The sequence below is a fragment of the Hydra vulgaris genome, chromosome 01, assembly GCF_038396675.1.
Source record: "Hydra vulgaris chromosome 01, alternate assembly HydraT2T_AEP".
Lineage (NCBI taxonomy): Eukaryota > Metazoa > Cnidaria > Hydrozoa > Anthoathecata > Hydridae > Hydra > Hydra vulgaris.
In genome coordinates, this window is record NC_088920.1 from 9913769 (window position 1) to 9941108 (window position 27340).

The following is a 27340-nucleotide window of genomic DNA, read 5'->3' on the forward strand; positions in this document are numbered from 1 at the left end:
TGCAATAATTGTTTTTCTTTTTTTTTAGGTTTGAAACAGACGGATAAACAATATGAGTACATTAAGAAGATTTTAAAGAACCGCTTTTTTGCGCCCTGTTTGTTTTGAATAGAGAAAGGATTAGGTTCGAAGAAGGCGCCAAAAAGAAAATTTTTCAACGTTTTTCTAGGAAAAAAATAGAAATGCTATTTCACGAGCAACGTTTGTATATGAGGCGTAAAAAAAGACCCTTCATTAAACCGTCTTGTGGCCGACAATGCCGGCTGGGTAGTGGCTAAACGAAGTAGCAATGTTGTTGGTTCTGACTTTTTTCAGACTTCTATTTTTCAAAAATCCTAGTAACAAAGAGATATTTTAAATACAGAATGTTTTAAAAAAAGAAAGGTAGTAGGACATGCCTCCTGGCCATTCGGTGTTAAAAGCGCTTTAATTTGTTTGTTAATTACCAATAGTAATTGGTTGATAAACTTTTACATCTTCATTAATAACTTAATTATATAAATATATAATATTTATTTTCCAATTAATATGCAACATGCTTTGTTAATTTTCAATAATCTTAAAACCGTTTTTTGATTCTTTTGCTCTTTGACGTAATTCCTTTGTCTTTTGACATGATTTTTTTGCTCTTTGACGCATTTCCTTTGCTTTTTGACGTGATTCTTTTGCTCTTTGACGTAATTCCTTTGCTTTTTGACGTGATTCTTCTGCTCTTTGATGTGATTCTTTTGCTTTTTGACTTGAATTGTTGTAAGGTGGTTGTTGTGACGTTATTATTTTCCTCATTTATATTACATTGAATAGTCTTTTTAGTGTAATCAGACGCAATAAAACTTCCCGAAAATTTTAGTTCAATTTCAATTAAGTTAGTAAGGTTAAGACCAGGGTTAAGCTTTTCAGGAAGAATGAATAACCAGGTTGTAAATACTGTTGGTGATGTAAATAATCCTTCAAAGTTTTTATGAATGTTTCCTGCTTCAATTATTGTAACCTAAAAAACATAAATGTAACTATTTTTATAATAAGCGTTAATCTTTTTGTTACGTACAATCTTCTAAATGTCATAAAATAAATAAAAAGTTAAATGAAATTAACTTTTCAAAGAAAACATAAATTGTAAAATTTATCCAAAACATACATAAACCAATATTTTTTGTCTGCATTAAACTAAGGATTGGCGTTACCCCAAATAGCGGTTATCACAAAATCAAATTTTTGGATTATGCAAAAAAAAAAGCGATAGAAAGTTGCATTGAATCGCACGCATTTTTCAGATAAAAAACAACGGGCAATAAATCGCTCAGTGATTTGTTCGATAAAAATCGCTTCGCAATTAATTTCGCGTAAACGATTTCTTAACAATAATTATCGCTACCTCTGCAAATTTTTGCGATTTGTCGGATGTATGGTAAAAAGTTTCCTTGATGATTTCCAATGATGATGTTTTAGCATGGTAGAAAGTTGACGTTACCTTTTACTAGCAAGTAAAGGTAGTATCAATTTTCTACCATGCTAAAACATCATCATTGGAAATCATCAAGGAAACTTGCAAAGTTTAATGGTATGGTATGCTTCTTTTAAGGCTAGCAAGCCTTAAAAGAAGCATACCATATCAGTAAACTCCGCTTTATCCAAAAGAAATTTTTCTTAGGGTGGCTAAATAGTTAATGATTGGCGGTACAATCTAAATCCAAAGGAGCTGGTAAGGAATGATTTTACTCGTCAAAAAAAAATTATACTGTTATTAAATTAAACACAAAGCAATGTGATTAAATTTCATTTTTGAGTTAGATTATTAAACTAATCCCTCATTTAGTGTTATAAAAGCATCAGCTGATGCATACTGAACATTACTTTGCTTACCTTTTAATATTATAGATTTTACCATACTAAATGTTTGTTCTTTGTATTTAAATTTTTTCTTTTTATCAATGATTACTCGGGGTTAAAAGCAAAAAATGTTTAAAATTTTATAAGCAAGTTAAAATAGGACAGTTTCACTTTTTATAAAAATGTTTGACCTGTGCAATGAATTAAAAATTTTTAAGGTTACGGGTTTTGAAGTGTAAAGAATGAGTTATGATAAATTATTTTTTTATAAGAATTAAAATAAAGGTGCATTGAAACTTGTGTACATAATACATTATTTTTTATAAGTTTAGAATCATAATTATTATTATCATTTGAATTAACACCACATTAACAATAAACGATATAATTTTTTTATTTACAACGTAACATAAATTTTTGAAAAATTTCGACTTGAGCTGCCACACGGCTATTTCAAAGAGCGGTTTTGTCACCAGCGCTTAGCTTGAAAATCAGAAAAACAGAAATGTTGGGCATATTTTTGTTTAACCTAAAGTTTTTAATTTTTTATGTTTCAAAAAATAATATTTTTAGTCTTCATTTCTAATGTGCAGTTAAATAACTAAACAATATTAATTATTAAATATTTATGCGCAATTGTTTCAACTTAGTATATATTAAAAGAAAAACAATGCAAACATTACACAAAAACAATGCAAACATTACAGAAAAACAATGCAAACAGAAATAACTTTTAAAATTTTAATAGCTAAAGGTCAATCAAAAAACAATAAAGCAAACCTGATTTGAAATTATTTTTCAGTTCAAATTACTTTTCTTGTTTACAGAAAATGAGCGAAATGCTAGAGAATGATTATACTTCCAACGTCAACAGAAAAACCATTCAAAAGTTCATTTCCCTACCTTGATGCAGCTGGGATAAAGTTAAGTTCAAACAACTTAAAGGATGCTGAAACAAATCAGTTTAATGTATCTAGAGTTAATGAAGATCTTTGTTTTACAAACGTTATAATGTTTGACATTCGTAAATGTTTATACTTATTAAGGAATAAAGATTTTTTTTATTTAATAAATCTATTGTCACAGAATCAACAGAAGTCTTGTTCAGACAAACAAATTCTAAGAATTTAATGACAATGGTAAATACATTCGAAAAGAAATCAAAAACAGCTCAAAAAATAAAAATAAACTTTTTTTCTTTCAAAATCATTTTTTCTTTTCAAAATCATTTCAGTTTAAACAAAAAAAAGTGAAATCTATACAACTCCTAAAAGAAAACATCAACAGACTATAATTATCTTATCAAAATCAAAAAACTCTCTTCTTTGGAAAAACAAAATTTTAACAATTGAAACTATTACTACTAATTTAAAAATTATGAAAAATCAAATTACAAATCTTGAAAAATTTATGAAAAACAAAATTACAGATCTTGAAAAAAAAAAGTGTTATTCTCCTTGCTGAAGTTGCAGAAAAAGATTTTGCGATAAAATCTCTTAAAAATCAAATCGAAGAAATTATTACATCAAAGATTCAACTTAATAAAATATATGGCGGAATTAAGAGTGGAATAAAAAGGTTTTTCTTCAGTTCTATTAAAAAGTGAAGTGCCAAATATAGATAATGATGTTACTACAAACATTAAAAACACAATAACAAAAAAGACGTAGTGCCTATTACAGAAGATTTAGGCCTTGGCTTGTTTCATGGAGCAAGGTGTTTTGGAACAAATTCTAAGTTTAAGGGCAATTGAGGCGGGTATAATTGAAAATATTCTCAGTTTAAAGATTCTTTGAATCCATGTACGACCAAAAAAGAATTGCAGAAATGCGTACATTTTATTGAAAATGTTTCATGTAAACTATCAAATGATGGTCCTATAAAATGTTTAAAGAGTTAGTTTGAATAAATACATTTTTAATGAAATTTTTCTGGTATTCTACTAGTAAAACTAGTAGAATACCAGAAAAATTTGTCTACTCTGTAAAAATGCTGTTACAACACAATCCCTTCTCTATATACGGAGCAACAAAATGAGAAATTTAATAGTATGTTTGAATAATTTAAAAATGAACATTCTACCATCGGAGCGCAAAATGAATGGTGAAAAGTTCCCAATGATTTTCCACATGAAAGAAGTTAAAACAGATTTTATAGGGTTGAGATAATCACACAAAGAAATTAAATGTTGTCTTTATATGCGTATTCAAAATGTGATTGAATTTCTTAAAGAAATTCAATCACATTTTTAAAAGATTGTTGTGGATTTTCTTTTAATTTTATAAATTTGTTATGGGTTTTCTTTTGATAATGCATTTGACAATAATTGGTGGTTCTTGTTTTCTTGTGATAAAAGTGGAAACCACATGTAGTATTTTGTTAAAATTATCAATTCAAGAATTCTGGTTCTGTTGACATTCTATATATTTATTGTATGTTTAGAGCGCATGACAGTGTCAAAAATATGATAAAGACGTTTGGTATCCAGTTTATTACCAACAGCTAAATATTATGCAAGAACCTTGTTTCAAAATGAAAAATGGTCGTAATGTCAAGGTATTTTTAGTTGGTGATTATCTTTTTCTTGATGATAATATAGGTCACCGAGAATCCAGCGCCACGTATCCATCATCAATTAACAAAACAATGTTATCACATTTGCAAAACCATGGTGGTCACACACTTGTGTAAACTGTCAGGTAGAAGTAAGAACTGTTAATGATTACATTAAAAATTATAATAAAAATCTTACTGATTTTCAATAAATAAAACTCAGCTAGATGATAAAAAGAATGCTGTAAACAATGAGAAATTGTCTCTCTTGAATTAGAACAAATTAAACGACATCTTTGTTAACATGGAAACAATATGCTCATAATCAATGTCATAATTAATTAAAGCATGTCGGAATAATAACCATCAAGCAAACTGTAATTTGGTAAAAGTAAAAAAATTAGTAACTTAAAAGACTCAAAAAAGTGCTTTTTAAAATACTGTTGCATAACAATTCATGATTATAATGTAACGTGGGTGCACTGCTATCATTATGATAACTGGATCAATACAATGTGTAAAAGTTAAACCCTGGATAGGGAACTTTTACTAACAAATAAGCTGTACATCTGTGTGAAATGTTCAAATATAAATGTAGCAGACTTGTTAGAGTTAAAAATTTCAGTAGAAAATATTCTTACCACAGAAAGTATCAAAGCTCAAACTAAGTCTGATAACATTGTTGCAATACAAGCAGTGGCGAAGGAAGGGTTGTAAATGTTTGAAATAACTAACTTTCAAACAAAAAGAGTTTTCAAATTTTTTTTACATTCATATGTATGACCTAAAAATTCTTCACAAAAAAAAAAACTGTGATAGAAGAATGGGAACAAGAAACCCTAAAATCTTAGCCCCCCTACCCTAAACGTGAGGGCAATGCGTTGAATTATTTATTTTTTCATACGTATAAACTAGTTATGTATTTATCAACAAAATCAAATTTCAAATTTTATGTTTAAATTATTCAATGTTCAGTTTTTATGACAATATAAAATTTGTGGCCCCCTCAAATTGAATGAGGGGGTTATTCTTTACAAGTTGGTTATTTCTAACATTTAAAAACCTTCCTACGTCACTGAATTTAAATGCTTTTAGGGAAGTCGCGAAAAAATAATAAATATGGCATTTGAACATATGAAAGTTACCCAACAAGCAAAATAATAAACTTGTATTAAATTTAAAAGAACCAATTTGTAAAAGAATCCCCCCTCCCCTCAAATTGAAGCCACAAACTTTACATAGTCGTAAAAACTGAACACTGAATAATTTAAACATTAAATTTGAAATCCGTCGATGAATACATAACTAGTTTATATTTATAAAATAATAAACAATTCAACTCATTGCCCTCACGTTTAGGTTAGGGTGCCAAAGATTTTAGGGTTTCTTGTTCCCACTCTTCTATCACAGTAATTTTTTTTTGTAAAGAATCTTTTCACCATACAAAATTTTAAACATTCTTTTTGTTTTAAAGTAGGTGATTTCAAACATTTAAAAACTTTCCTACGTCACTGAACACAAGTGCTTTCAGGGAAGTCACAAATAATTATTAAATAAGGCATTAGAAAATGTGAAAGTTATCCGACAAGCATACCATGAAAATGTAATGGTTGGTAACCATGCATTAATTGTTTTAAAAAGATAACGAGAACTGTGATCAGTTATTAAGGATGAGGTTTCTCAATTTAACAGAAACTTTCAATCTTTTTAGTTGTGGAATGAAGTATGTAATGGCGAAGATTTTTAATATATGAAGAAATATGCGATTTAAAAAATATAACAAATGAATTTGGTCAGAAGTTTTCATTATATTTTCAGAACGAAATTTGACACGAAAATGCCATGTGAATTTATATTTAACATTATCATCTTTTTTAAGGAATATAAAACAGTGGGTATGCTCAGTGAGCAAGAGTCAGAAAGCAAACATGCAGCAGTAAATTTAGCATTGAGGTCAATAACTTGTACTTGTAACCATGCTGAACCCATCCAACTTTAGTCAAAAGAGAAGAGTTACGTTCATTTGTCAACAAAAAATTTTTCAAACCTTCTTCGCAGTTGTGTAAAAAGTGCAAGGTAACATTTTTGAGATGTGCAGAAGATGGAAATAAACATTGTCCTTCATGTAAGTGTCATTATTTTTTTATTTTGGACTAATTTTTCTTGAAAACAAACTTTCCTATGTTTTGATTTTTTCCCACTAAATGATTTTGTAACTTAATCTTAATATTTTTGCATTTTTTTTTTTTTAATGTTGTTTTTTATGTTTTTTTTTTTTCATGTTGCCTTATATTTTGTTTATAATAAAATTTTGATTCGTAGCATTTTTTTATCATTAAATTGTATTAAGTGAACAATTTGTGATAAAATGTTTATAATTTTTTATTTAAGGATACTCAAATCCTTTATTTGTTTTAACAACTTTCATAAAGAGTAAATGTTGAGTTGAGAAATTGTTCAGTTGAGTAAATGTTGAATTGACAAAATATTCTGTTTAAAATTTTGGCTTTTTCTGGCTACTTAATTAGATATTTCTGGCTACCACATATCGCAAAATATCTGGTAACTCTGTCCACGGCTGTTACGCTGTCACTAATACTCAGAAATTTTTATAAAATTGTTATATTTAACTTTAAATGAACTTAAAATATCTAAAATATATAAAAAATTAAAATGGTTTTAAAAATATTATAATGGCAGTCTTTTAATCTATAAAGAAGCTGTGAATAGGATGTTTTTGTTTTATATTTTGTTTATTTATAAACTTTTAAATCTTTAAAATATGTCTATGTTACGAGCTTCTCTTGAAAAAAAGCTTTATATTAAAAGCTTCGAATATTTGAAGAATTTTATATATTTCTACTTTTTATTAAATTCTTCTTTATTTCATTTCTTTAGTTTTACCTTGTTATTGCTATTGTTATTGTTCGACTATTTTGTTGTAGTTTACTTACTGTTGAAATATGATTTTAGTTTAGTATTTTTCATGATATGAAGTTTACTTTATTGATCATTAGTCAATAGTTTAGTAAAAGAAATTAAATTTGACACAGTCAAGGTAAAAATAAATTTTTTAACTAGTAACATTGCAGAACGGATTTTTAAGGTTAATTATCATATTATATATTTTATCATGGTATATATTATCATATTATTGCTTATATGTGTACTACTATTGTTGCTTATCTGTGCACTATATTGTATTTGTATTAGTAATAATAATTTTTTTTTATACTTATTGCAATGTTTTTCTTTAAATATTTGCTTAATGTTAAAAATTTATAAATGATATAAATTTAATAAAGGAACGTGTTCGGTTGCTTTCTTTTGTTTCATTATTTGCAACAAAGGTGATCTGTTACGAGTCATTTACTGTTACTAAAATAATTATGTAGAAGGTATTTTAAAAATGGCTTTTTTAAAAGGACTTAGGGTAGATTAGGGTAATATGAGCACCTTGGTAATATGAGCATACTTAAGGGGGAAACCCCCTTTAAATTTACCCAAATTTTATAAATAATAATTTAACTTATTTATGCATTTTAATGTATGCAGAATTCAAAATTATTTGTTTGCTTTCTGATTATAATCATTAAATCCTTCAATTTTAGCATTTTTTTAAAGTACCTTAAAATTTATACCACAGCAACACCTATAACAACGGTGTAGCACCTTATTAAAAATCCTAATAACTAATGTGCATTTTTAAATGGCTGCAGTAAAATGCTTGGTTTGGGTTCTTTACTTATCCAGCGAGCGAAAAAAGTCTGGTATATCAAGTCAGATTACAGTTTACTGTTATTCTGAAGCTTTTAAAGTTGTCATTTTTCTTAATTTAAAAAAAAAAATGAGTAAAGTGTGTAGAAAAAAATCAAGAACAATAATTAAAAAAAAGAGGAGAGGTTTCTTAGGGAAGAAATTTAACAGTCTTGACAAAGAAAATATTGAAATGGAATTAAATGATAATCATTCTGTAACAATTTTGATTGATTCAAATACTACAACTGTCAATAATAACTCTGTAAATAACAAATCTGGATTAAATTTATTTTCTACATCTGTATCTGCGAAGAAGGTAAAGCCAATTAAATGTTCCAAAGTTTTTGAACAATTAAATACGTTACCAGGTGCTTTCATGGTTAAAGGTTCCAATAAAATAAACAATAAAAGAATAAAACAATCTAATTATAGAATGAATGAAAAGAATAAGTTGAGGCGACATTTAAATAGAGAAAAAAAAATAAAAAAAAATGACAATAATTTTGAAAAAGAGGGTATAACTTATGAACCAGGAGGATTTTAAATACTGTTTTTTAGATTTAATGAAGTTAATGATTGCTTTTTTACACATTTTTTGGTTTTATTTAATTATAAAAATGTTAATTTGCTTCTTTCTCAGTATGAAGTAATTAAGAAGCCGGCCAACATTGCTCGCCAACCATTCAAGAGCTGTTTCTAAAATTTTCAGTGCTTGTTTATTAACTGGTATAGAGCGTTTTAAGTTGAATAGTTTTTTTTTTACACTTGCTGTTTATTCTGTTTTAGTACCATATTAAAGATTTCTTAGATGAAAGCAGTCAAGTTAAAGTTGCTTTGTATTTTTCGAATCGACTTAATGTGTTGGTAACGGGAATCAGTACAGTTAGCGTAAATTTATATGCAGTAATTAGTGGCTATCATCTAATTAAAACGCTGTTTTAACTTTTTTGCGTTGTTAAAATAAAATCATCACGCATGTGGCGGAAAATTTTGTAGAGAAAAATATGTTAGCCAAAAATCCAATTCATTTTGTTTGAAAAACAATTCATAGAAACATTTAGTTTTGACTTAATTTAAAGATGCCATTTTTGTGTAATATGAGCATGCTTAAATTTTCCAGTGTTTTTCATTGAAGTTACCTAGTTTAAAGTCCTAAAATAGCAGTGGTTTTAATTGCTTCTTGAATAAAAAAATAACATAGTAAAAAATTTTAATATTTTAATAATACTAAATATTTTTCTGTAATTTAAATTCAAAAAATTTGATTTTTTATCGTTTAAAGGTTTGAGATAATAAAATTAAAAAATAATGAACTAATTTTTTTTGCGGAAAACATAGTAGTATTGTTTCAACAAAGTGCGGCTTAAAATTTAATCTTTTAATGATAAGTTTTGTTAATAACAAATCATTATATTCCGAAATTAGTTCTAATTGTCAGGTTGGTATTTTTTTGAGCTAACTTAGAGTGCTCATATTACCAAGTGGGTAATATGAGCTCCTTTGCTACTTTTTTAAAAACATCTGTGTTTTTAAGAAAAAAATTCGGGTCCCCAAATATCTAAGTGGATCTTGAGTAGGGATTCCTAAAAAATTGTTTATTCGCAAAAATTTTGGATTTTGCATAATTATTTTTGAAAATATTCCAATTTTCGCTTAAGGTGCTCATATTACCTTAATCTACTCTAAGTTACCAGCAACCAGTTTATTTTTTCAAATGGATTTATCTTTCATTAGATTGAGTCTGTTTATATCGCCGCAAAATAAATCCAAGTGAATTTATTTTGTTTAATATTCGTTTACTCATTCCGATCAATCCGATAATAATAATAACGATCAATCAGTAATGATCAATCAATCCGATATTAATGATAACCAATACTTATTGCCATTAATACAAAACACATTTTATGTGCAAAGTAATTAAAAAATTTGTTAAGTAGTTTTTGAGTAATTAACAATTATAGTTGGATCGTCTTCAGGCTGAAGACTTTAGCCGATATTAAAAAAAAATCTATATATATATATATATATAAAAAGGTGAACCTTATAACATTTAACTAAAATAGATAGGTTGATAAAAGTATTAAAATTAGGACAATGCTATCTATACCTCTAAATGTAAAAATATTCTAATTGCATTCTAAAAATATCATTACTTAAATTGCATCATTATTGCAAAGAAAGTGAGTTGAGTCACACTTTTTTCGCAAATTGTTTCAAATTTTTTTTACTTTAAATAACAACCTTGGTTTTATTTTATCTTCAATCGACTGCTAAATAAAATTTTGCCTAATAAGCAACATAACATATCAAATAGCCGTTATTAGATATATTAAGTGTAAATTACCAAGACAAAAAACAAAATTCTTAACGCTGTCAAAAACTTGCGTGGAACTGGTGCATTTATTAAAACAAATTTTGCGAAGGAAACTATTGAGAGTCGTAAAAAGTTATGGGAGGAAGTAAAAAGATTACGCAGTGAAATAAAATATGATTTTTTGCGGGGAAATTAGAAACCCAAACATTACGATTTAAAAAGAAATTTTTCTAAAAATGAATGCCAAATCCATCAGTTTAAACTTTTCTGAAATAAATAATAATGAAAATATAAAACCCGATAAACATTTTTTCCACGACATGCTTATGGATTGCTCATATCCAAGCGAATTAGAACGGTTTGTTTTTAAAAATGTTTGCGACAAAAATTCAAATAAAATTAGAATTCTCCACGTAAACATTCGAAGCCTTAATAATAATTTTGAAAAACTTCTCATTTTGTTAGAGGAAACAAAAAATTGTTTTAATATAATTTGTTTGACTGAAACGTGGATTTCGAATAATTTAAATATTACTTTAAACTTTTATATTCCTCATTTTAAATTAATTTCTCTCCAATGGCAAGTAAATAAACGCGGCGGAGGATTTTTTATATACCTAAACAAAAACATTGTTTATCATGTTAGGAATGATTTAAGTGTATCTGACGGCGATAAAGAAATTTTAACTATTGAAATTATAAACAATGAATCAAAACACTTATGATTAATCCGTGTCGCATAGCTCAACCTACAAAAACCTGCACCTACAAACTTGATCTACAAAATAAAACATCTACTGTAAAGTGGAAATAATTTTTAGATGTCCTACTGAGGCAAAAATTGATTTCAACCGATTATTGGCTTTTTTTAATTCGACCGATTTATGACGTTTTCAATTTTGAGCGATTTTTTTCTCAACCTATTTTAGAGACTTTTATTTTCAACCGATTTGCGATTGTTTGATTTTCAACCGATTTTCAGATATTTTCATTTCAACCTACTAGTTAGTGTTTTTACCGTTTTTTCCTTACGTTTTTAAGGTTTTTTTTTTTCAAAAACCATTAACAAGAAATCAAGAATACACAAGTTTTTGTTTTCAGAATTCCATCAACAAGAAGCCTATGTCATATCAGCCTATGGAAGTTACTGACCTCCTTGTATTATTTCTACTATTAACTGCCATTTTTATTTAACCTAAATGCATACAAAAACAAACTTGTGTTTTTTTGTTTTTGTATGCATATATTAGCAATATATTTCACTCATATATATATATATATATATATATATATATATATATATATATATATATATATATATATATATATATATATATATATATATATATATATATATATATATATATATATATATATATATATATATATATATATATATTATATATATATATATATATATATATATATATATATATATATATATATATATATATATATATATATATATATATATATCAACGGCTGATTAGATTGAGTTTTAATTAAAATAAAATACATACCGGAAAAGACGTAGTTATAAAGTCGATCGAAAAAAAAGAAGGTCGAAAATACAGTAGGTTGAAAATTCAGTAGGTTGAAAACTCAGTAGGTTGAAATTTCAGTAGGTTGAAACTTCAGTAGGTTGAAAACTCAGTAGGTTGAAATTTCAGTAGGTTGAAACTTCAGTAGGTTGAAAACTCAGTAGGTTGAAATTTCAGTAGGTTGAAAATGTAGTAGGCTTAAAAATAAGTAGTTCATGTTTTAGTAAAAATAAAAAATCGAAAGTCGAAGGTTGAAAACCAAAATTGTCATATTCGATGATTTTAGGAATTTCAAAATTAGGTCCAGTCATAGGCCACCGATTAAGCTGTTGTTATCGACCACCTGACGGCGTGAGTAAGAACTTGAGCATTTTTTTTGAACAAAGTATTTTTAAACAAGGTATTAAAGAAAAAAAAAAGTTTTTCACTATTGGGGACCTAAACATAATACTGTTATTTAGGCGCCCCAAAAAGACCTAGCGGTCTTGTCACAGAGCACCGCGGAAGTGCATTTAACCAGGAAGTTCACGCCTCATTCCTTACCGTGACGCGAAAATATGTCCAAGGCTCGTTTCAAGCCTGGATCTCTTGCATATAAAGCAAGCGCTCTAACCACTGCGCCACGGCCGCACAATATGAATTGTTTTCTATACAATAAAGATATTAATATTAAAAACTTTTACGATTCTTTTTTTGAAACTGGAGCAATACCCTTGAATAATCGTCCAACAAGAGTAACAAAAAACAGCGTCTTTGATTGATAATATTACTACAACAGATATACCCGACAATGATATCCAAACAGGTATCCTAAAATCGGATATATCTGATCATTTTCCAATATTTTTGTTGCTTAAATCAAACTCTGAAAATATAACCAAATTAAATAAAATTAAAATACGCACTTTTAACGAAACCAATGATCCAGGTTTTTTGAGTGTTACCGTTATTATTTTCTAATAAATTGCAAAATCTTTTTTAGTGTTTTTTAAAGTTTCAAATAAATTTTTATATTGTTTATATATTTTTTCATTTTCTTTTTCTTTAAATCTTTTTTTCAGAAACTTTTTTTTTTTTTTTTGCAGATTTGAATAGCCCATTTGTCATCTAAAGACTTAGTAAGTTTTTAAGCTTAGTCTTTCTTTCAATCTTTGGAAACGCTATTTCCTTATAAATATGTTTAAATAGATCGTAAGCAATCACAGATCGTTTTTGCAATTCACAACCTGATCCCAGTTTTTTTTTAATAAATTGCTTTGTTATATATTTTTTTATTAATTTGTCTTTTACTTACAGTTATTATTTCTTTTTCTTTTTTTATTGATGAAATGGTTTATCGAAAAGTAAAATTAGAAAGTGGTCTCTTATGTCAGATCTTATTACTCCGCTTAAAATGTTTTAATTTCTAGGATTGTTTGTAAAGATGTTATCGATAACGATATATTAATAATAACTTAAACAATATAATTTTTTTTTCTATTCTTTACAATTGTTAAAAAAGAAATTTTCAATTAATCATTCTTTCTTTAATTGTTTGAAATCTTTCTTTGCTCTTTTACATTCCAACATTCTGTTGCAAATTTTAAATAGCAAATATTGGAAATTATTCAAAGTTTGTAAAATGTCAGGGAAAATTTTACTCTTTAATATTTACTCTTGTATTTTTACCTTCTTTTGTACTTAAGTAAATTAAAATTCAATTTATGCCCACGGCATACTTCTTAGATATCTGAAACAAAAGAATGTTGAAATAAAGGGTTATTCAGTTAGGTAGCAGGAAAAAATCCCCCTAGATTTTTTTTTTAATGCGCATAAAACAAATGATATATCATTATAATTGTTGTTTAGAGTATAAATATTTTATACAAACATATTGTAATACAAACTGAACCTTAATCCTTCATTTTTCATAAGTCGACTGACAAATAGGTAGAACACGCAAGGAGTGTACACACATCAATTGACAAATAGTTAGGACAAGTAAGAAGTTTAAATATATTAACTGACAAATAGGTAGAACATGTAAGGAGTGCCGCAACATTGACTGAGAGTTTTGGTTTGTGCAGGCAATCTATTAATTTTAAAGCATATACTTTTACAATTTTATTTTTTGCAGGTGGATTTTTTCTTTGGGGGATTTTGACCGTGGGCATTTTTTTGGGAAGATATTTTCCGGGAGGGATTTTTTCCGAGGATATTTTTTCCTAGAACCATTCAGTTGTGAAAAAATAATATCTGCTGATGATTTATTTTTAAGAAGACCAATGTACATGTGTACTTTATTTTATTTAAATGCAGTTTGAAATTTCCTGGATTTTAAATAGAGAATTCCTATAGTTCTATTTCGAAACATTTAAGAGTGATTTTAACTCACTCTTTCCAACTATATCTCTCTACCGTATATATTTGTCTCTTTATCTTTATACCGTAAGTTTAGGCAAACAATTGCAAAAATTTATATATGTAGAAAATAAAATTCGAATGGAGCAAACTGAATTCCAGATTGAACAAGAATCTGAGCAACGGCTAAAGTTTGAGGTTTTTCATTCACATTCGAACATTTGAGTAATGTAAAAACTGAATGTTTTCATCCCATGTGAACCCCAGGTGTTTAAGTTTACTCTGAAGGTTATTTTCATTATCAAAAATGGTTATCGTATTGGTTTGTATCTGTGCTTTATCTGAAATCAAGAACTCAATTTTTTTGGCCTTTAGATTTATAGAACTTAAATTATTGTGAGTATTGCAAGTTTTTATAAGTTTTTTTAGACCAGAAAGGGTGGAGCTTAACAGTATGATAACATTCGCATATACACCAGTAAAGTTACCATATATAAATGTGCCAACAATGCTTGGATTTTAAATGTTTTCTAGAAGATACTTATGTTAGATGTTATAGAGGTGAAAGAACTAATCTTTGTTTTACTCCTTGCATTAGACGAAAAGAACTTGAAAAAGATTTTCAAGGAAGGTTAATTCAATAAGTAGAAATCTGTTGGTTACGTTTCTATTTATTTAAAAACTTTTGCATTTAAATTCGCCGAACGTGTGTGACCATTATATGCCAAAGTTTTTGAACCATAAGTAGAGATCTGTAGCTTACGTTTCTATTTTTTTTCTTTATATCACTTTTTACTATTTCGTTTACAATATTCACTTTTTTTATTTCAGTTAAATAACTTTTTTAATAAAGATTTTTATTAAATAATGATACAAACAAGTTTAATACGACAAATTGTTTAAAATTGTGTTTTAGTTACTAGGTTTTCATGTGAAAATATTAATTAGTTTGGTATTAGTTTAGATTTAGTGAGAATAAATCTCAAAATAAAATGTGTCTTAAAACAAACAAAACAGACCTTTATAGATTAAATAACTTTATAGGTTTCGGAAAAAGTTTTTGAAAAGATTTTTTTTAAATTTTATAATGAACCTTGTAAAAAGTGTTTGAACCACTTTAATTTTGCAACTATTTATTCGTTTTATCGGTAACTGCCATTTAACCCAATAAACATTATACTATTTTATACAACAGTCCTAATTAATACACTGTGTAGATTTATAAATATAATAATGAAATTAAAAAATAAATTCCTACCTGTTCCATTTCTTTCTTGCCTTGTTTTTGAAGCAGCGTTTCAAGAGTGTCAAGTTTCTCACTAATTAATTTGTTCAATTTTTTACCTCGTTTTGAACTTTGTTTATTCTTATCGGCTACAGCTTTTTTAGACGCCGACACATTTTCTGAGTAGTACGATAACAAACGAATCCATCTATCCCCAATAAACTTGAAGCAGTGGTCTTTGTATCGATCTTCAGAAATACCGCTCGATTCAGCGTAAACTTTAATCACTCCACCTTTTGTTTTTGCGCCTTTAAAAATTACTTTCACTTCATCGATTCGGACCCTTTCGTGGCCTTCGAAGTACGATGAATCAATATCTACATTGTAAATAAACTGCTTACTTTCTTTGACACTTTCTATAGGGCTGCTTTTGCAACTGGTTAACATGTTATTAATTTTTTTATGTATTTCTGTTTGTTCACCACCATCAATTTTGACATTAATACCTTCGAGACACGCTTTAATTTGCTTATAACTGCTGTTTAGTTCTCTATAAAAAACGCTTATTATTAAAACAACAAATAAAGTTTAAAAATTGCGCTGCTAACTCAGCTAAAATATTATAGCGGAATTTCAGAGGACAATTTTATAGGCATTTTGAGCGGTAGATTAGTTCATCGGCTACTTAGAGGACTAAATGTGGCAGCCGCCAAAGATGGCTTGTTGATATCTTGTAACTATATTACATGCTGAAAACTAATCGGCTTACCACTTAAATCTGATGATACTAATGGTACGCTAAACCTATAGTAAAATTCCAATCAACTGCCCAAAATGGCTATATAGGCCCACTAAAAATCCACTACAACACTGTTTGCAGAATACCATAGTAAAGAAAACTAAACTTACAAATGAAATGGTCCCTAAAATTAGTAGGAGAGACCGGGAAGACTTCGGACACGGGGAGAGAATGGATACTTAGAAATCTTATAGCCTGTTAACATTAGGACAAAGATATCTGAGGTCTATATGTTTATAGACATAGGCTCTTAGCTTTAAACAGTTAGATGACAATTTCCCGTTAAAAAAAGATTTTAGGGTAAAAAACGATTTTTTCGTTCTTTGATATAAAATTTTTAATTCCAAGTGAATCATTCAGATCCAAGTAATGAACTCTGCCGAATGCAATTTTTTTTGAACAAACAGTTACCTGCGGACGTTTTGAAATCTAAGTATTTTTGATCTATAAATGAGTTTGTAACAATTCCTTTAATTTCTTTAATACACCTTTAATGGGAAGACTTTTTTCACAAGTCAAATTGTCCAATGTTTTTGTAACGGTTGCTAAATAACAGTTCCCTATGGACAATTATTTAAGTTTTGCACATTTTTATTTTCGCAATCATTTACAATTGCTACACCATAATTCTCTTGTAGATTAAATCTGCACGAAGGAATTCTCGAGTAAAAACCAGAAGCGCGAATCTAAAGTTATTAGAATAAAAAAAAAAGTTTATCATATTTAACAACTTTAGAGTTTCATTATCATTTTTTTCACAGCTAATTAAAAGATGATCAGAAACTATAAGAGAAAAAATAAGCGCACATTTTCACCTGAAAAGTTAAGGGAAGCCGTAAAAGATGTCCAAACAATTAATTTGAGCGAGCTGCTAAACACGGTGTTAACAAACCAAGACTAATCGACAATATGAAAAAGACTTAACATCAGAATATGGATTTAACAACTCGCGACGTTAGAATTATCTTGTTCTAACGGGTGATGCGGAAGTTATCGGACAAATCCTAATTTCATTATTTGAGCATAATAATTAGTTTTTGTGGTTTTATGCGTAGGCATAAACGTTCTATAAAATATAAACTTTATTATTAGAAGCACAATTATTTAAAATGATGTTAAATGCAGCTGAACGAGAATCTTTTCGAAAGCGACTAAAAATGTTTTTTGTAAATAAACCTAATATAAAAAAAAAAATCGTAAATCATTTTGAAAAGGAAGGATTTGCTCGAAGTACAATATATGATAACCTAAAAAGACTTAAAACTGTTCAATCGTTTTCTGATAGAAAGCACCCGGGTCGTCCGACATCCTGGACTAGAGAAAAGAAAGCCGAATTAATGAGACTTGTCAACAATCGAAAAGGGGTCAGTCAAAGAAAAATAGGTATTAAATTCGGTGTAAATCAATCGACAATTCGTCGTCAGTTAAAAAAAATGAATATTAAATATAGAAAACGTGAAAAGACTCCAAAATACACTATAGAACAACAAATAAAGGCAAAGAAAAGAAGCAGGAAGCTAGTTAACCAACTCTATAACACAAAATCGCTTCTAGTCATCGATGACGAAAAATACTTTTGATTTGCAGGGGACAAAATGCCTGAAAATTCTGGATACTACACAAACAACAAAAAGACTTGCCAGGAAAGTGTTCGTTTTATAGGAAAAAAGAAATTTCCAAAAAAATTATTAATGTGGATAGTCATATCTGACCGTGGTATGTCCGAGCCATTGTTTCGCACTTCCAAGGCTGTAGCGATCAATTCATCAATCTATATTAATGAATGTTTAGAAAAACGACTTCTCCCATTTATTCACAAGTATCATGGAGACTTTAACTATTTATTTTGGCCAGATTTAGCAAGTTCTCATTATTCTAAAGATTCTCTAAATTGGATGGACCAATATGTCTATTACGTTGATAAAGAATCCAATCCCCCAAATGTGCCTCAAGCACGACCAATTGAAAATATTTGGGGACATTTGGCACAGAAGGTTTATGAGGGAGATTGGCAAGCTTCAACAGAGCAAGTTTTGATTGATCGCATTTAACTAAAACTACAAGAAATTGATTTAAACTTTTTACAGTCGCATATGAAAGGCGTCAGAGCAAAATTGAGATCAATTGCAGATGGTGGTGTTTTTTCATATAAAAAATAACATATTTTTATTAAAAGATAAATGCTTTATTTAAAAAAAATATAATAGTAGTTTGTTTTTTATTTATAAATAAGTTATTGACGTTTTTATTTTGTCCGATAACTTCCGCATCACCCGTTATCTCCACTTTTTGAAAAAATCGAGTTTTTATAGTTTTTGAATAGTTTTGCACTATGTTTTTCTATTTTATTTATATTGAAAACATATAAAACTTTTAGTACGGTGTTGCATGCCATATTGCATTGTTTTATCTCCTAAATAAGCAATTTTGAAAATGTTATCTTATTTTAACTCCTATCAACCAATCATATATTTACATATTTGTGCGGAATAATTTTGTTGTTATTGTAATTTTCAAAATGGCAGCTAAAAATATTGACCAAAAAATGGAACATGCTCTAAATCAAAACGAAGGTATTTTTTCACTTAATTAGCGTTGTAATTTTGCCAATTTTTTATTTTGATTATCCAGAATGCATAAAAAACAAAATAATTTATTACTTATGCATCCTTGATAATCAAGTAAAAAAGGTAATGGAGTTTTTTAATCTTTAGAGTCGCTTGGTATTACACCTTCTCGTAGGTCACCCCATCTAGAAAACGTAAAGCTGATACGAGTAATTGGTTAATAAGTTTATAAAAATTCAAATGGTAAACAAGTGCCTGAAAGATCTATCGCAACGCTAAAAGTTGCAGAAATTGTAAGTTCAAATGCTCTACTAATATAACTGAGATCGAGCGTCAAGTTATATTTGATAACTTTTGGACCTTAGATGATGACGGTTAAAAAGTTTTTATTCAAAAACTACCGAAAAACTAGAGAAAAAACGCTGTCGGACAGCTGCTGGTGAAAACTCGAGAAGAAAAATGTCTTTAATTAATCTAATACACAATATAGAGTTTGTAAATCCTACTATCTTTCAACATTGAATAATAGTAGCCAAAGAATATTTTACTTTCACAAATTCAATAAATGCTTAACTACTGGAACGCTAATGCAATCAAAATTTGGAAGACATGTAAAAAAAAGCTTACCGGAAGATTCTAAAAAAGTTGTACGAGACCATATAAATCTTTTCCTAAGAATTGAGGCCCATTATTGCAGGAAAAAGACATTTAAAGAGTATATGGAAAGATCAATCAATATAGGTAAACTGTATGATCTTTTTAAAATATATTGTGATGAAAATGACTATATACCAGTAAAAGAACATATGTATCGTTATATCTTCAATCACGAGTTCAACATAGAATTTCAAAAACCAAAGAAAGATAACCACAAAACCACAATAGTTTCATGTCAGCAGCTTTATGTGAATTTATTATGCGATACCCACAAATTAAAGTCATTGAGCAAAAGTTCTGCGAGCCAGCTCACTTCAGCAAATTAAAATGCAATTAATAGATGTGAAGAATTTTTCAGTTGTTGCTGGTTTTTCAAGTTATAAGTTAGTGCCCTATACAAGAGTTAAAAATCTTGTTTATCGAAACGGACTGCCATACCATGTTTTTTTTAAAACCTCATTTTCAAACAATTATTCACAAGCTCGTATTAATAAGTTTGTCAAGCGAGCAGCATCAAGCATTATTACCAAACCATTAAAGACAAATATACCAATGGCAGCTTGCTTACGTGCTCCTTATCAGTCTTTATCTGCTGAAAAAGCCAATGATATCATTTCCATGTATTCATACATGCCTGCTGTTGATATTGCATTTTACAAAGTATTAATAAAGTGATTTTATATATGACTTTCTCTGTTATTTATTTAGTATTTAGTATAAAACATATAATAATTATTATTATTTAGAAATCTTGATAAAATTCCCTATTTAGCTTATTATTTATAATAGTTTTTAATAAATACTTAAACTCTTGAAATAGAATCACAGGTATACGAAAAATAAAATCAAGTTCATCTTGCATGTTGTTTGTAATTAGATTAGTTTATTTGTTGAGTTAATATCTGTAAGACTTAAATAATTGATAGAAATTTTAAAAAAGCTATTTCTTTGATAAATATTTTTCATCCCTTTCCTATACGCTATATATTACCCTTTTTTTATTATGTAGCGAAGTGTTCTGTTTTAAATTAGATGTCTTAGTCTTGTTCAGAGCCGGCGAGAACAGGTATCAAACAAACTTGTAAGAACAGTGCAATAGCTAGTGGGTCGGAACCCCTCCCAAATTAAATTTAAAAAAATTCTATTTTTAGGTGTTACAAAAAAAACAACTCCTTTTGCTTTAAAAAGAGTTCCCATAGATTCGCCGGGTCCCAACCAACCCTAATTTAGGGGCGTGGGAGTGCAACAGCACTGCGTAAGAAGAATGACTACCTAGAACAAAATTTTATCAATTTTCAACATGTCTTTGTTAAAAAATGTAGTTAACATATTTATTATATAAGATGTAACAAAATAACATTTTTGTATTTTACAAAATACCAAAGTTATTTTGTTCTATCTCCTAAAGTGGGTGGGAAAATATGGGCGTTAGCGAAATTTTTATAAGTTTTTTTTATTTAAAAATAAACAACGGAGCAATCATAAATCTTAATTTCCAATTAATTTTTTCAACTTAGCAGCAAACAAACTCAAACTTTGACATCGATTTTCTCAGTTTGCATAAACATGGACTTAGAACAAGATAATTCTAACGTCGCGAACTGTTGTAAAAACTAACTTCAAGAAAAGTTTTTCGCGTTAATACTTATAACCTGAGTACGAGTGATGATGGATTTAATGACACCTAGACTGATAATATTGATGTGCCATGATGTATCATTTTAAGGACATGATATATTTTAAGTGCAATTTCGATGAATACTCATTGCAATAATATATAAATGAAATAAATTATCATTGTTGAAATTATGTACTCATTTATTTAATATCAATAATCTCCTCTATACATGTCCGACTTCGGACATAACTCCGAATAACTCCGCATGCTTTTAGACACTGGACTAGCATTTTTATAATTGTTTTTAATAATTCAAAATCAGGAAATATAAAGAAAGTGAAAATGGTAAAATATACCTTGTTCATTGACAAAAATACGTTACTTTGAAAAAATGCAATAGTTATTAAACAAGCTCAGTTAAAGTAAAATCTATCCGTCTCCCCGGTCTCTTCCAATATAAAAAAGTAGTTTTTAATAAAAGATTTTATTTAAAAATGCGTGCTTATATGCAAGCCGAGTTTGTTACTTATAACTTTGTTACCTGTAGTTTTGATTAAATTACAAAAGTTAATAAACCTGCAGCTAACCCTGAATAAAATATTCGTTTTGAAACGTTATCGCCTTTAAATTTATAATTTTTAAATTAAAATTTGCTCAAGATGATTTACTGTAACACAAGTTTTCAAATTTATTCACATTTTGTTGAAATGACAGTGAAGGAATTGTAACATTACAAAACCAGGTCATGAAAGTTATAATATTATTAATGAATTATGATATTTTAAATGAATTCTTTCACTTTTGTTTTAATAAGAGACAAGATTGTTGAATTAGAATAGAAGAGAAAAGATTTAAACAAAAACAGGAACCGTTTTGGTGAAAATTTAAAAATTTAGTGAAAATTTAAAAAAAAGCGTATGTGTCAGCGTCTAGACAAGAAGATGTAAATTTTCTTAACGACCTTTCTTAAAGTGTTCAAAGATTCAAAAAAAGTTGTAAGAAGCAAAACAAAACGAGAAACTATAACTTTCAAAGAATGAAATAAAAACAGAAATAGTTGAATGAGAAAATAGAAAAAGTTTATTACTAAAAAATGTGATGACACTTTCATATATATATATATATATATATATATATATATATATATATATATATATATATATATATATATATATATATATATATATATATATATATATATATATATATATATATATATATATATATATATATATATATATATATATAATGCGATTAAGTGATTACGCGAAATATATATGTATATATTTCGCGTGTTCGATTAAAAAAATAACAAGAATTTTTAAGAAAAAATATAGGAAACAAATATTTCATAGCGTTTCACTGACTTTGTTGTCTAAATTTTGGTAAAATTTCTTTCTAGAATTTTTATTAAAAAAACGAAAACAAAAAAACGAATTTGTAGAATTCTACAAAATTGTTTTTTTTTGTTTTTTACTTTAAAAATTTTATCACTGAAAATTGTTAAGTTTAAAATGTTGTAAAAGCAATTTTACTTAATATAAAATCATAAAAAGAAAAGTTTTTAAACCTTTCACGCTTATCCTTTAGTTCAGAAATGTTTTCCATGATTATAGTATCATTAGTAGTTTCATTGTTGGATGAAATGAAGCAATCACAATACTTTTCTTTCTTAAAAGTTAATGTTAAATCAGTGAAAGTTTGAGGAGGAGGGAACAAGTCTTGAAGTTTTACGTTTGATTGATAAAGGAGCATATTCTGAATAGAAAGAATTTTTTCAAGATCGTCTGAGGGTCTAATACGTAAATCATCTTGACACTTTTCGAGATGAAAATAATAATAAGCATTGCAATATTCTTCATTTGAACGAACAAGCTCAAGTTTAATTGCAAACTTTTCCCATTCTATGTCTAAATCTAGTAATGAGTGTTTGGTTTCAATTTCATCCAGACTTGTTCTATCCGATGTTTCTTCCCTTTTTTTCAGTCCTTCTTCTGTTTTTAAAATTTCTTTACCGGCAGATATACTTTCATTAATGTATAATTTCCTAGCTTCAACAGATGCAGAAAAACTTGTTTCAAGCAAGGCTTGATTTAGTATTGCTTGCGTTTTTGCTTCTCCAGTTGTTAACATTTTCAATAGAGCAGTTCTATAACCCGTAGCTTCTGGAACATCATCGGAGAGGGTAGTGTCAATCATTCCAGTAACTTGCTCTTTGGCTATTCTCCATTGAAAAACATCAATAAGATTCATTGTTTCTCCCTGATTCCTAGCGGCATTTTCCTCATCATTTCTAAATAATTTTAATGCTTCTTCAATTGTTGATATATTTTGAGTGAGGTTAAAAACCTTATTACTTGTAGTTGTAGGTGTAGGATCGTCAACGTCATAACCCACCCAAACCGTTCGCGCTGCTTTTATAGAATTCACGGTATTTGAAACAATATCTTGAGTACTTTTAACGATCGCGCCACTTGTTTCAAAAAATTTCTTAACTTCTATTAACTGTTTCGTTGTTTTCTCATCGTAAACTGTTTTAACGTTGTACCACGCATCTCTTAGCAGCATTTTTTGTCTATTAAAAAAATCAGTTAGTTTAGGAGACATTATTTTCCAAGATTCTTTTACCTTTTTGAATGTTGTTGCCAAAAGTTTACGCTTGAAAATTAAGTCTGCAATCTTTTTCAAAGCATTTATAATTTTCGGTATAATTGTAGCTAACTTTGTAACTTTTCTAGCAGTGTTTAAAGCTTTTGCTGGATTGAACCCACCGGAAAATATGCCGAGGATACAGTTTACCGCTTCCGCTGCTGCCTCTGCAACTGCAAGTCCAGTTGCTAGAATGACACCTCTTTTGAATTTAACGGTTTCTACTTCAACTTCTTTTTGGAACTTTTCAAACTCCTTTGTTAAAAATGTGATCAACTCATTAGACTGATTCCACTGTTTTTCAATATCGTGTTGTTTTCTTAGTTCTATTTCTCCAAGCGAGACCGATTTTTGCTTTGATGCCTCTAAAATTGCAATTTTTGAATCAGCAATAGCTTGCATTATTTCTTCAGACTTAAAATCAGAACCTTTACCCATATTTTTAAAGTTAAGACTGGTTTCAAAATGTTTTGATTTATCCCTGATATCACGACCAGCTTGAGATAAGATTTGAATGTTTTCACTTAAAACTTGTAAAGAAAGGGATGGTACGCGAGTGATTTGAGCGTTCATGTTATCACTAAGCATTATAAAGTCTTTTAAATGTTTAAACGCAGTTTGGGTCCGTGATACTTCTAACGAGTCATATAAGGATTCATTAAACTCAAGTGAATTTTGAATAACATTGTACCATGTTGATAGTTGCTTGTTATCACTTAGTAAAGCACTAGGAGAGGTTTTGTGATATAATCCAATATTCATGACTAAACAAGTTGTTATTGCTCTTGTAAAGATCGGATCAGCCATTTCAAAACTTTTCATACTAATAAATTGAACTTTGAAAAAATCTCCCGCGTAATTAAAGTCTTTTAATGAAATTGTGTCATCAGGGGGTATTGGATAAAATGTATCATCATCAGTTTTAATAAATTTATCAGTTTCAGCTTCAATCTTATATGTTTTTGCTGTTCCAATGTTGACGTAAAAAAATTCAAGTTTTATTTTTTGCTGTTCGATAAACAACTTTAGCGCTTTGTAAGGACATTGGTCAACTTCAAAGTTATATGTATAAACTCGTATAAACTTTATATTAGTATTGCTTGTTGTTGCAACATTTGCTATATTGACAACTTGCGACAAATTCAAATGAAAAGCACGGATTATGAGAATATCTCCATTACTTTGTTTGTATATCTGTTGGTGCGCATGTCTCAGCAGTTTTTTTCCGTAAGCACACATTTCAAATTGGGATTCATCAAGATTAGATTGGTTTAAATAAATATATAATATATTTCTTTTAAAATAAGAAAGGAGATGTATAACTAATTTTCCCTGCAAACCTTGTTGGTAAATATTACTTAATAAGCTATTAACATTATCTTCATTGCCTCGAACATATATTTGAGTTTTTATTATGTCAATCCCATCAATTAGCTTAGAAATTAGGTTTGCTGAAATGTTTGCCCTATCTTTTATTTCTGGAAATTCGAATAAAACTTTTTCAAATTGAATGTTTTCAAATATGGGTTTTGTTTGCTGTGTTTCAATAATGTTGTTTCTAGACTCGGGTGAGCATTCTGAATCATGATATGTAATGTCGACGGAACTAAATGTTATTGATAAGTTTTCGATAAATCTAGGCAGCCTAAATTTACCATAAATATTGAAATCATTTTCGAGTTTCATAGAATTTTTAAATAAAACAGAAAAACTTTTAAAACCTTTAGGGTTAACTAAGCAAGGTTCATTTTGAAATGCGCAGAAAAAATTGACGGCATTACTAATATTAAGTTGAAAATTGTACAAGTTTGATAACGCAGGCAAATATATGTTTATCAAACGAGCATCAGATAAAATATTAAGTGTGTAAATATTTGTAAAAACTTGTAGAAAAGAATTCGGTTTAACTTTATTGAAACATTTTCCCCCTTCAATTGTCAGCTTTGTTATGTATTTCAAATAATCAAACTCACTGGAAACATCAACTTCTAATAGTTCACTATTTACTTTAATGTTTACTTCAATAATTTCAAAAACTTTCTTTACTTTATCACAGTTTTCTTGAATTTCTGGTGGTAAAGGATCTGAACTTTGAACTTCTGTGATTTTTTTTTGTGAGGGGATATATGAGTTTGGGAAGTAAAATTCCATATCCTCATTAGGACTACCTTCATAAACGAATTTTGTTATTTTAAACATCTCGTGAAACGTTTCAAATGATTCGCAACTAATATTTAACTTAGACCAAAACTTATTCTCTCTTTTAAAAAAATCACCGTCACATTTACAACGTGGTTGGAATTCAATGCATTTAGCAAATATTTCTTTTTGTAAATCGGCTTGGTTTAGTGTAGCAAAACATTTTGAAAAAAATGATAAAATTATTGCAAGTAAAAATATAGCTGGAAACGGACTGCAACAGATTTGCAACGGATTTATCTAAATGCAATCTTTTCATTAAAACTTAAATACAATGTTTAATCGAGACAAAAAATTAAAGACAAATAAAAAAAATAGTAATAATAATTAAAAAAAAAATTAAAATTCAAAACTAATAATATTACAAAAAAGTTGTGAAATGTAATTCACAATATCACTTTCATACCATTTTTAGGCCACGAAATTTTGTTGTGATTTTGTTATTCACAGTTGCTATCCGACAGCAATATGTTAAAACATCCGTTAATATATATAAAAAATCAGTTTTAAATAAAATTTTAAAACTTGAAAAGTAGAACTCAATTTATTCAAATTTAATGAAAAAAATCAACAAACTAAATGCTTGAACTCCTAATAACATTCTAAGTTTACAGAAAATACGACTCACTGATCACCGAATATTACAAGTTTATGCTTTTGAGCATTATTGTTTTACGTTATTTGATTTTTTAAAAGTTCAACGAAAACATTTTTCAAATTGTAGTCAAAAAATATATTTAAATTATGACTTAATAAACTTTTAGTTATATCAAGTGAAATAATAATTATGTTATTTCAACCGAAATTATAATGATGTCTTCAATTATTTTATTCCTAGTTATATACTTTTATATATTCATAAATTAATAGATACCTTATTATTATTCATTAAACTTATATGTACAAATTTTTAACTCTTAGAAAACCATTGGATTTACCATTGGAAAATTACAAAGTATATGTGCTTTAAATGAAGTTTCAACACGCAATCCAATAGGATTACGAGTGTACCTCTCTAATACATGAACAACGGCTGCTTATATCATTGTTTTTTAATTTTTTTTTGTCAATGTGTTGAGTAGACCGGGGCACTTTGACCCACTTTTTTGCTTTTCAAGTTTTATTTTATTTTTTTATGGAAAAAGGTTGAGAAGACTCAAGACTATCCATAAATGACGTTATTAAAGGTTAATAATTGGTTTAACGTTATTGGTTTAATTGGTTTAACGTTTTAAATTAAAAAATTAAAAATTAAAAAACAATGATATAAGCAGCCGTTGTTCATG

At 28.1% G+C, this 27340-nt stretch overlaps 1 protein-coding gene across 1 annotated transcript; it reads right to left on the reverse strand.

Moving 5' to 3' along the window:
• Nucleotides 1-559: 559 nt before the first annotated feature.
• Nucleotides 560-26598, reverse strand: LOC136074071 (uncharacterized). The gene is made up of 4 exons (XM_065786370.1): nucleotides 26461-26598; nucleotides 22777-26294; nucleotides 15599-16115; nucleotides 560-991 (listed from the first exon to the last, which is right to left on the reverse strand). Exons 1-4 carry the CDS (start codon nucleotides 26461-26463, stop codon nucleotides 560-562), a joined length of 4470 nt encoding a protein of 1489 aa, XP_065642442.1. The 5' UTR covers nucleotides 26464-26598.
• Between the last annotated feature and the right edge of the window lie 742 nt (nucleotides 26599-27340).

What these genes read in the sequence shown, in the direction of transcription:
- LOC136074071 (XM_065786370.1), bottom strand. An exon ending in CTAAAGGATAAGCGTGAAAG is followed by an intron (nt 16,116 to 22,776) that starts GTTTAAAAACTT and finishes CGTTTTTTATAG; the next exon opens with AGAACTAAACAGCAGTTATA. An exon ending in GCAAGAAAGAAATGGAACAG is followed by an intron (nt 992 to 15,598) that starts GTAGGAATTTAT and finishes TATGTTTTTTAG; the next exon opens with GTTACAATAATTGAAGCAGG.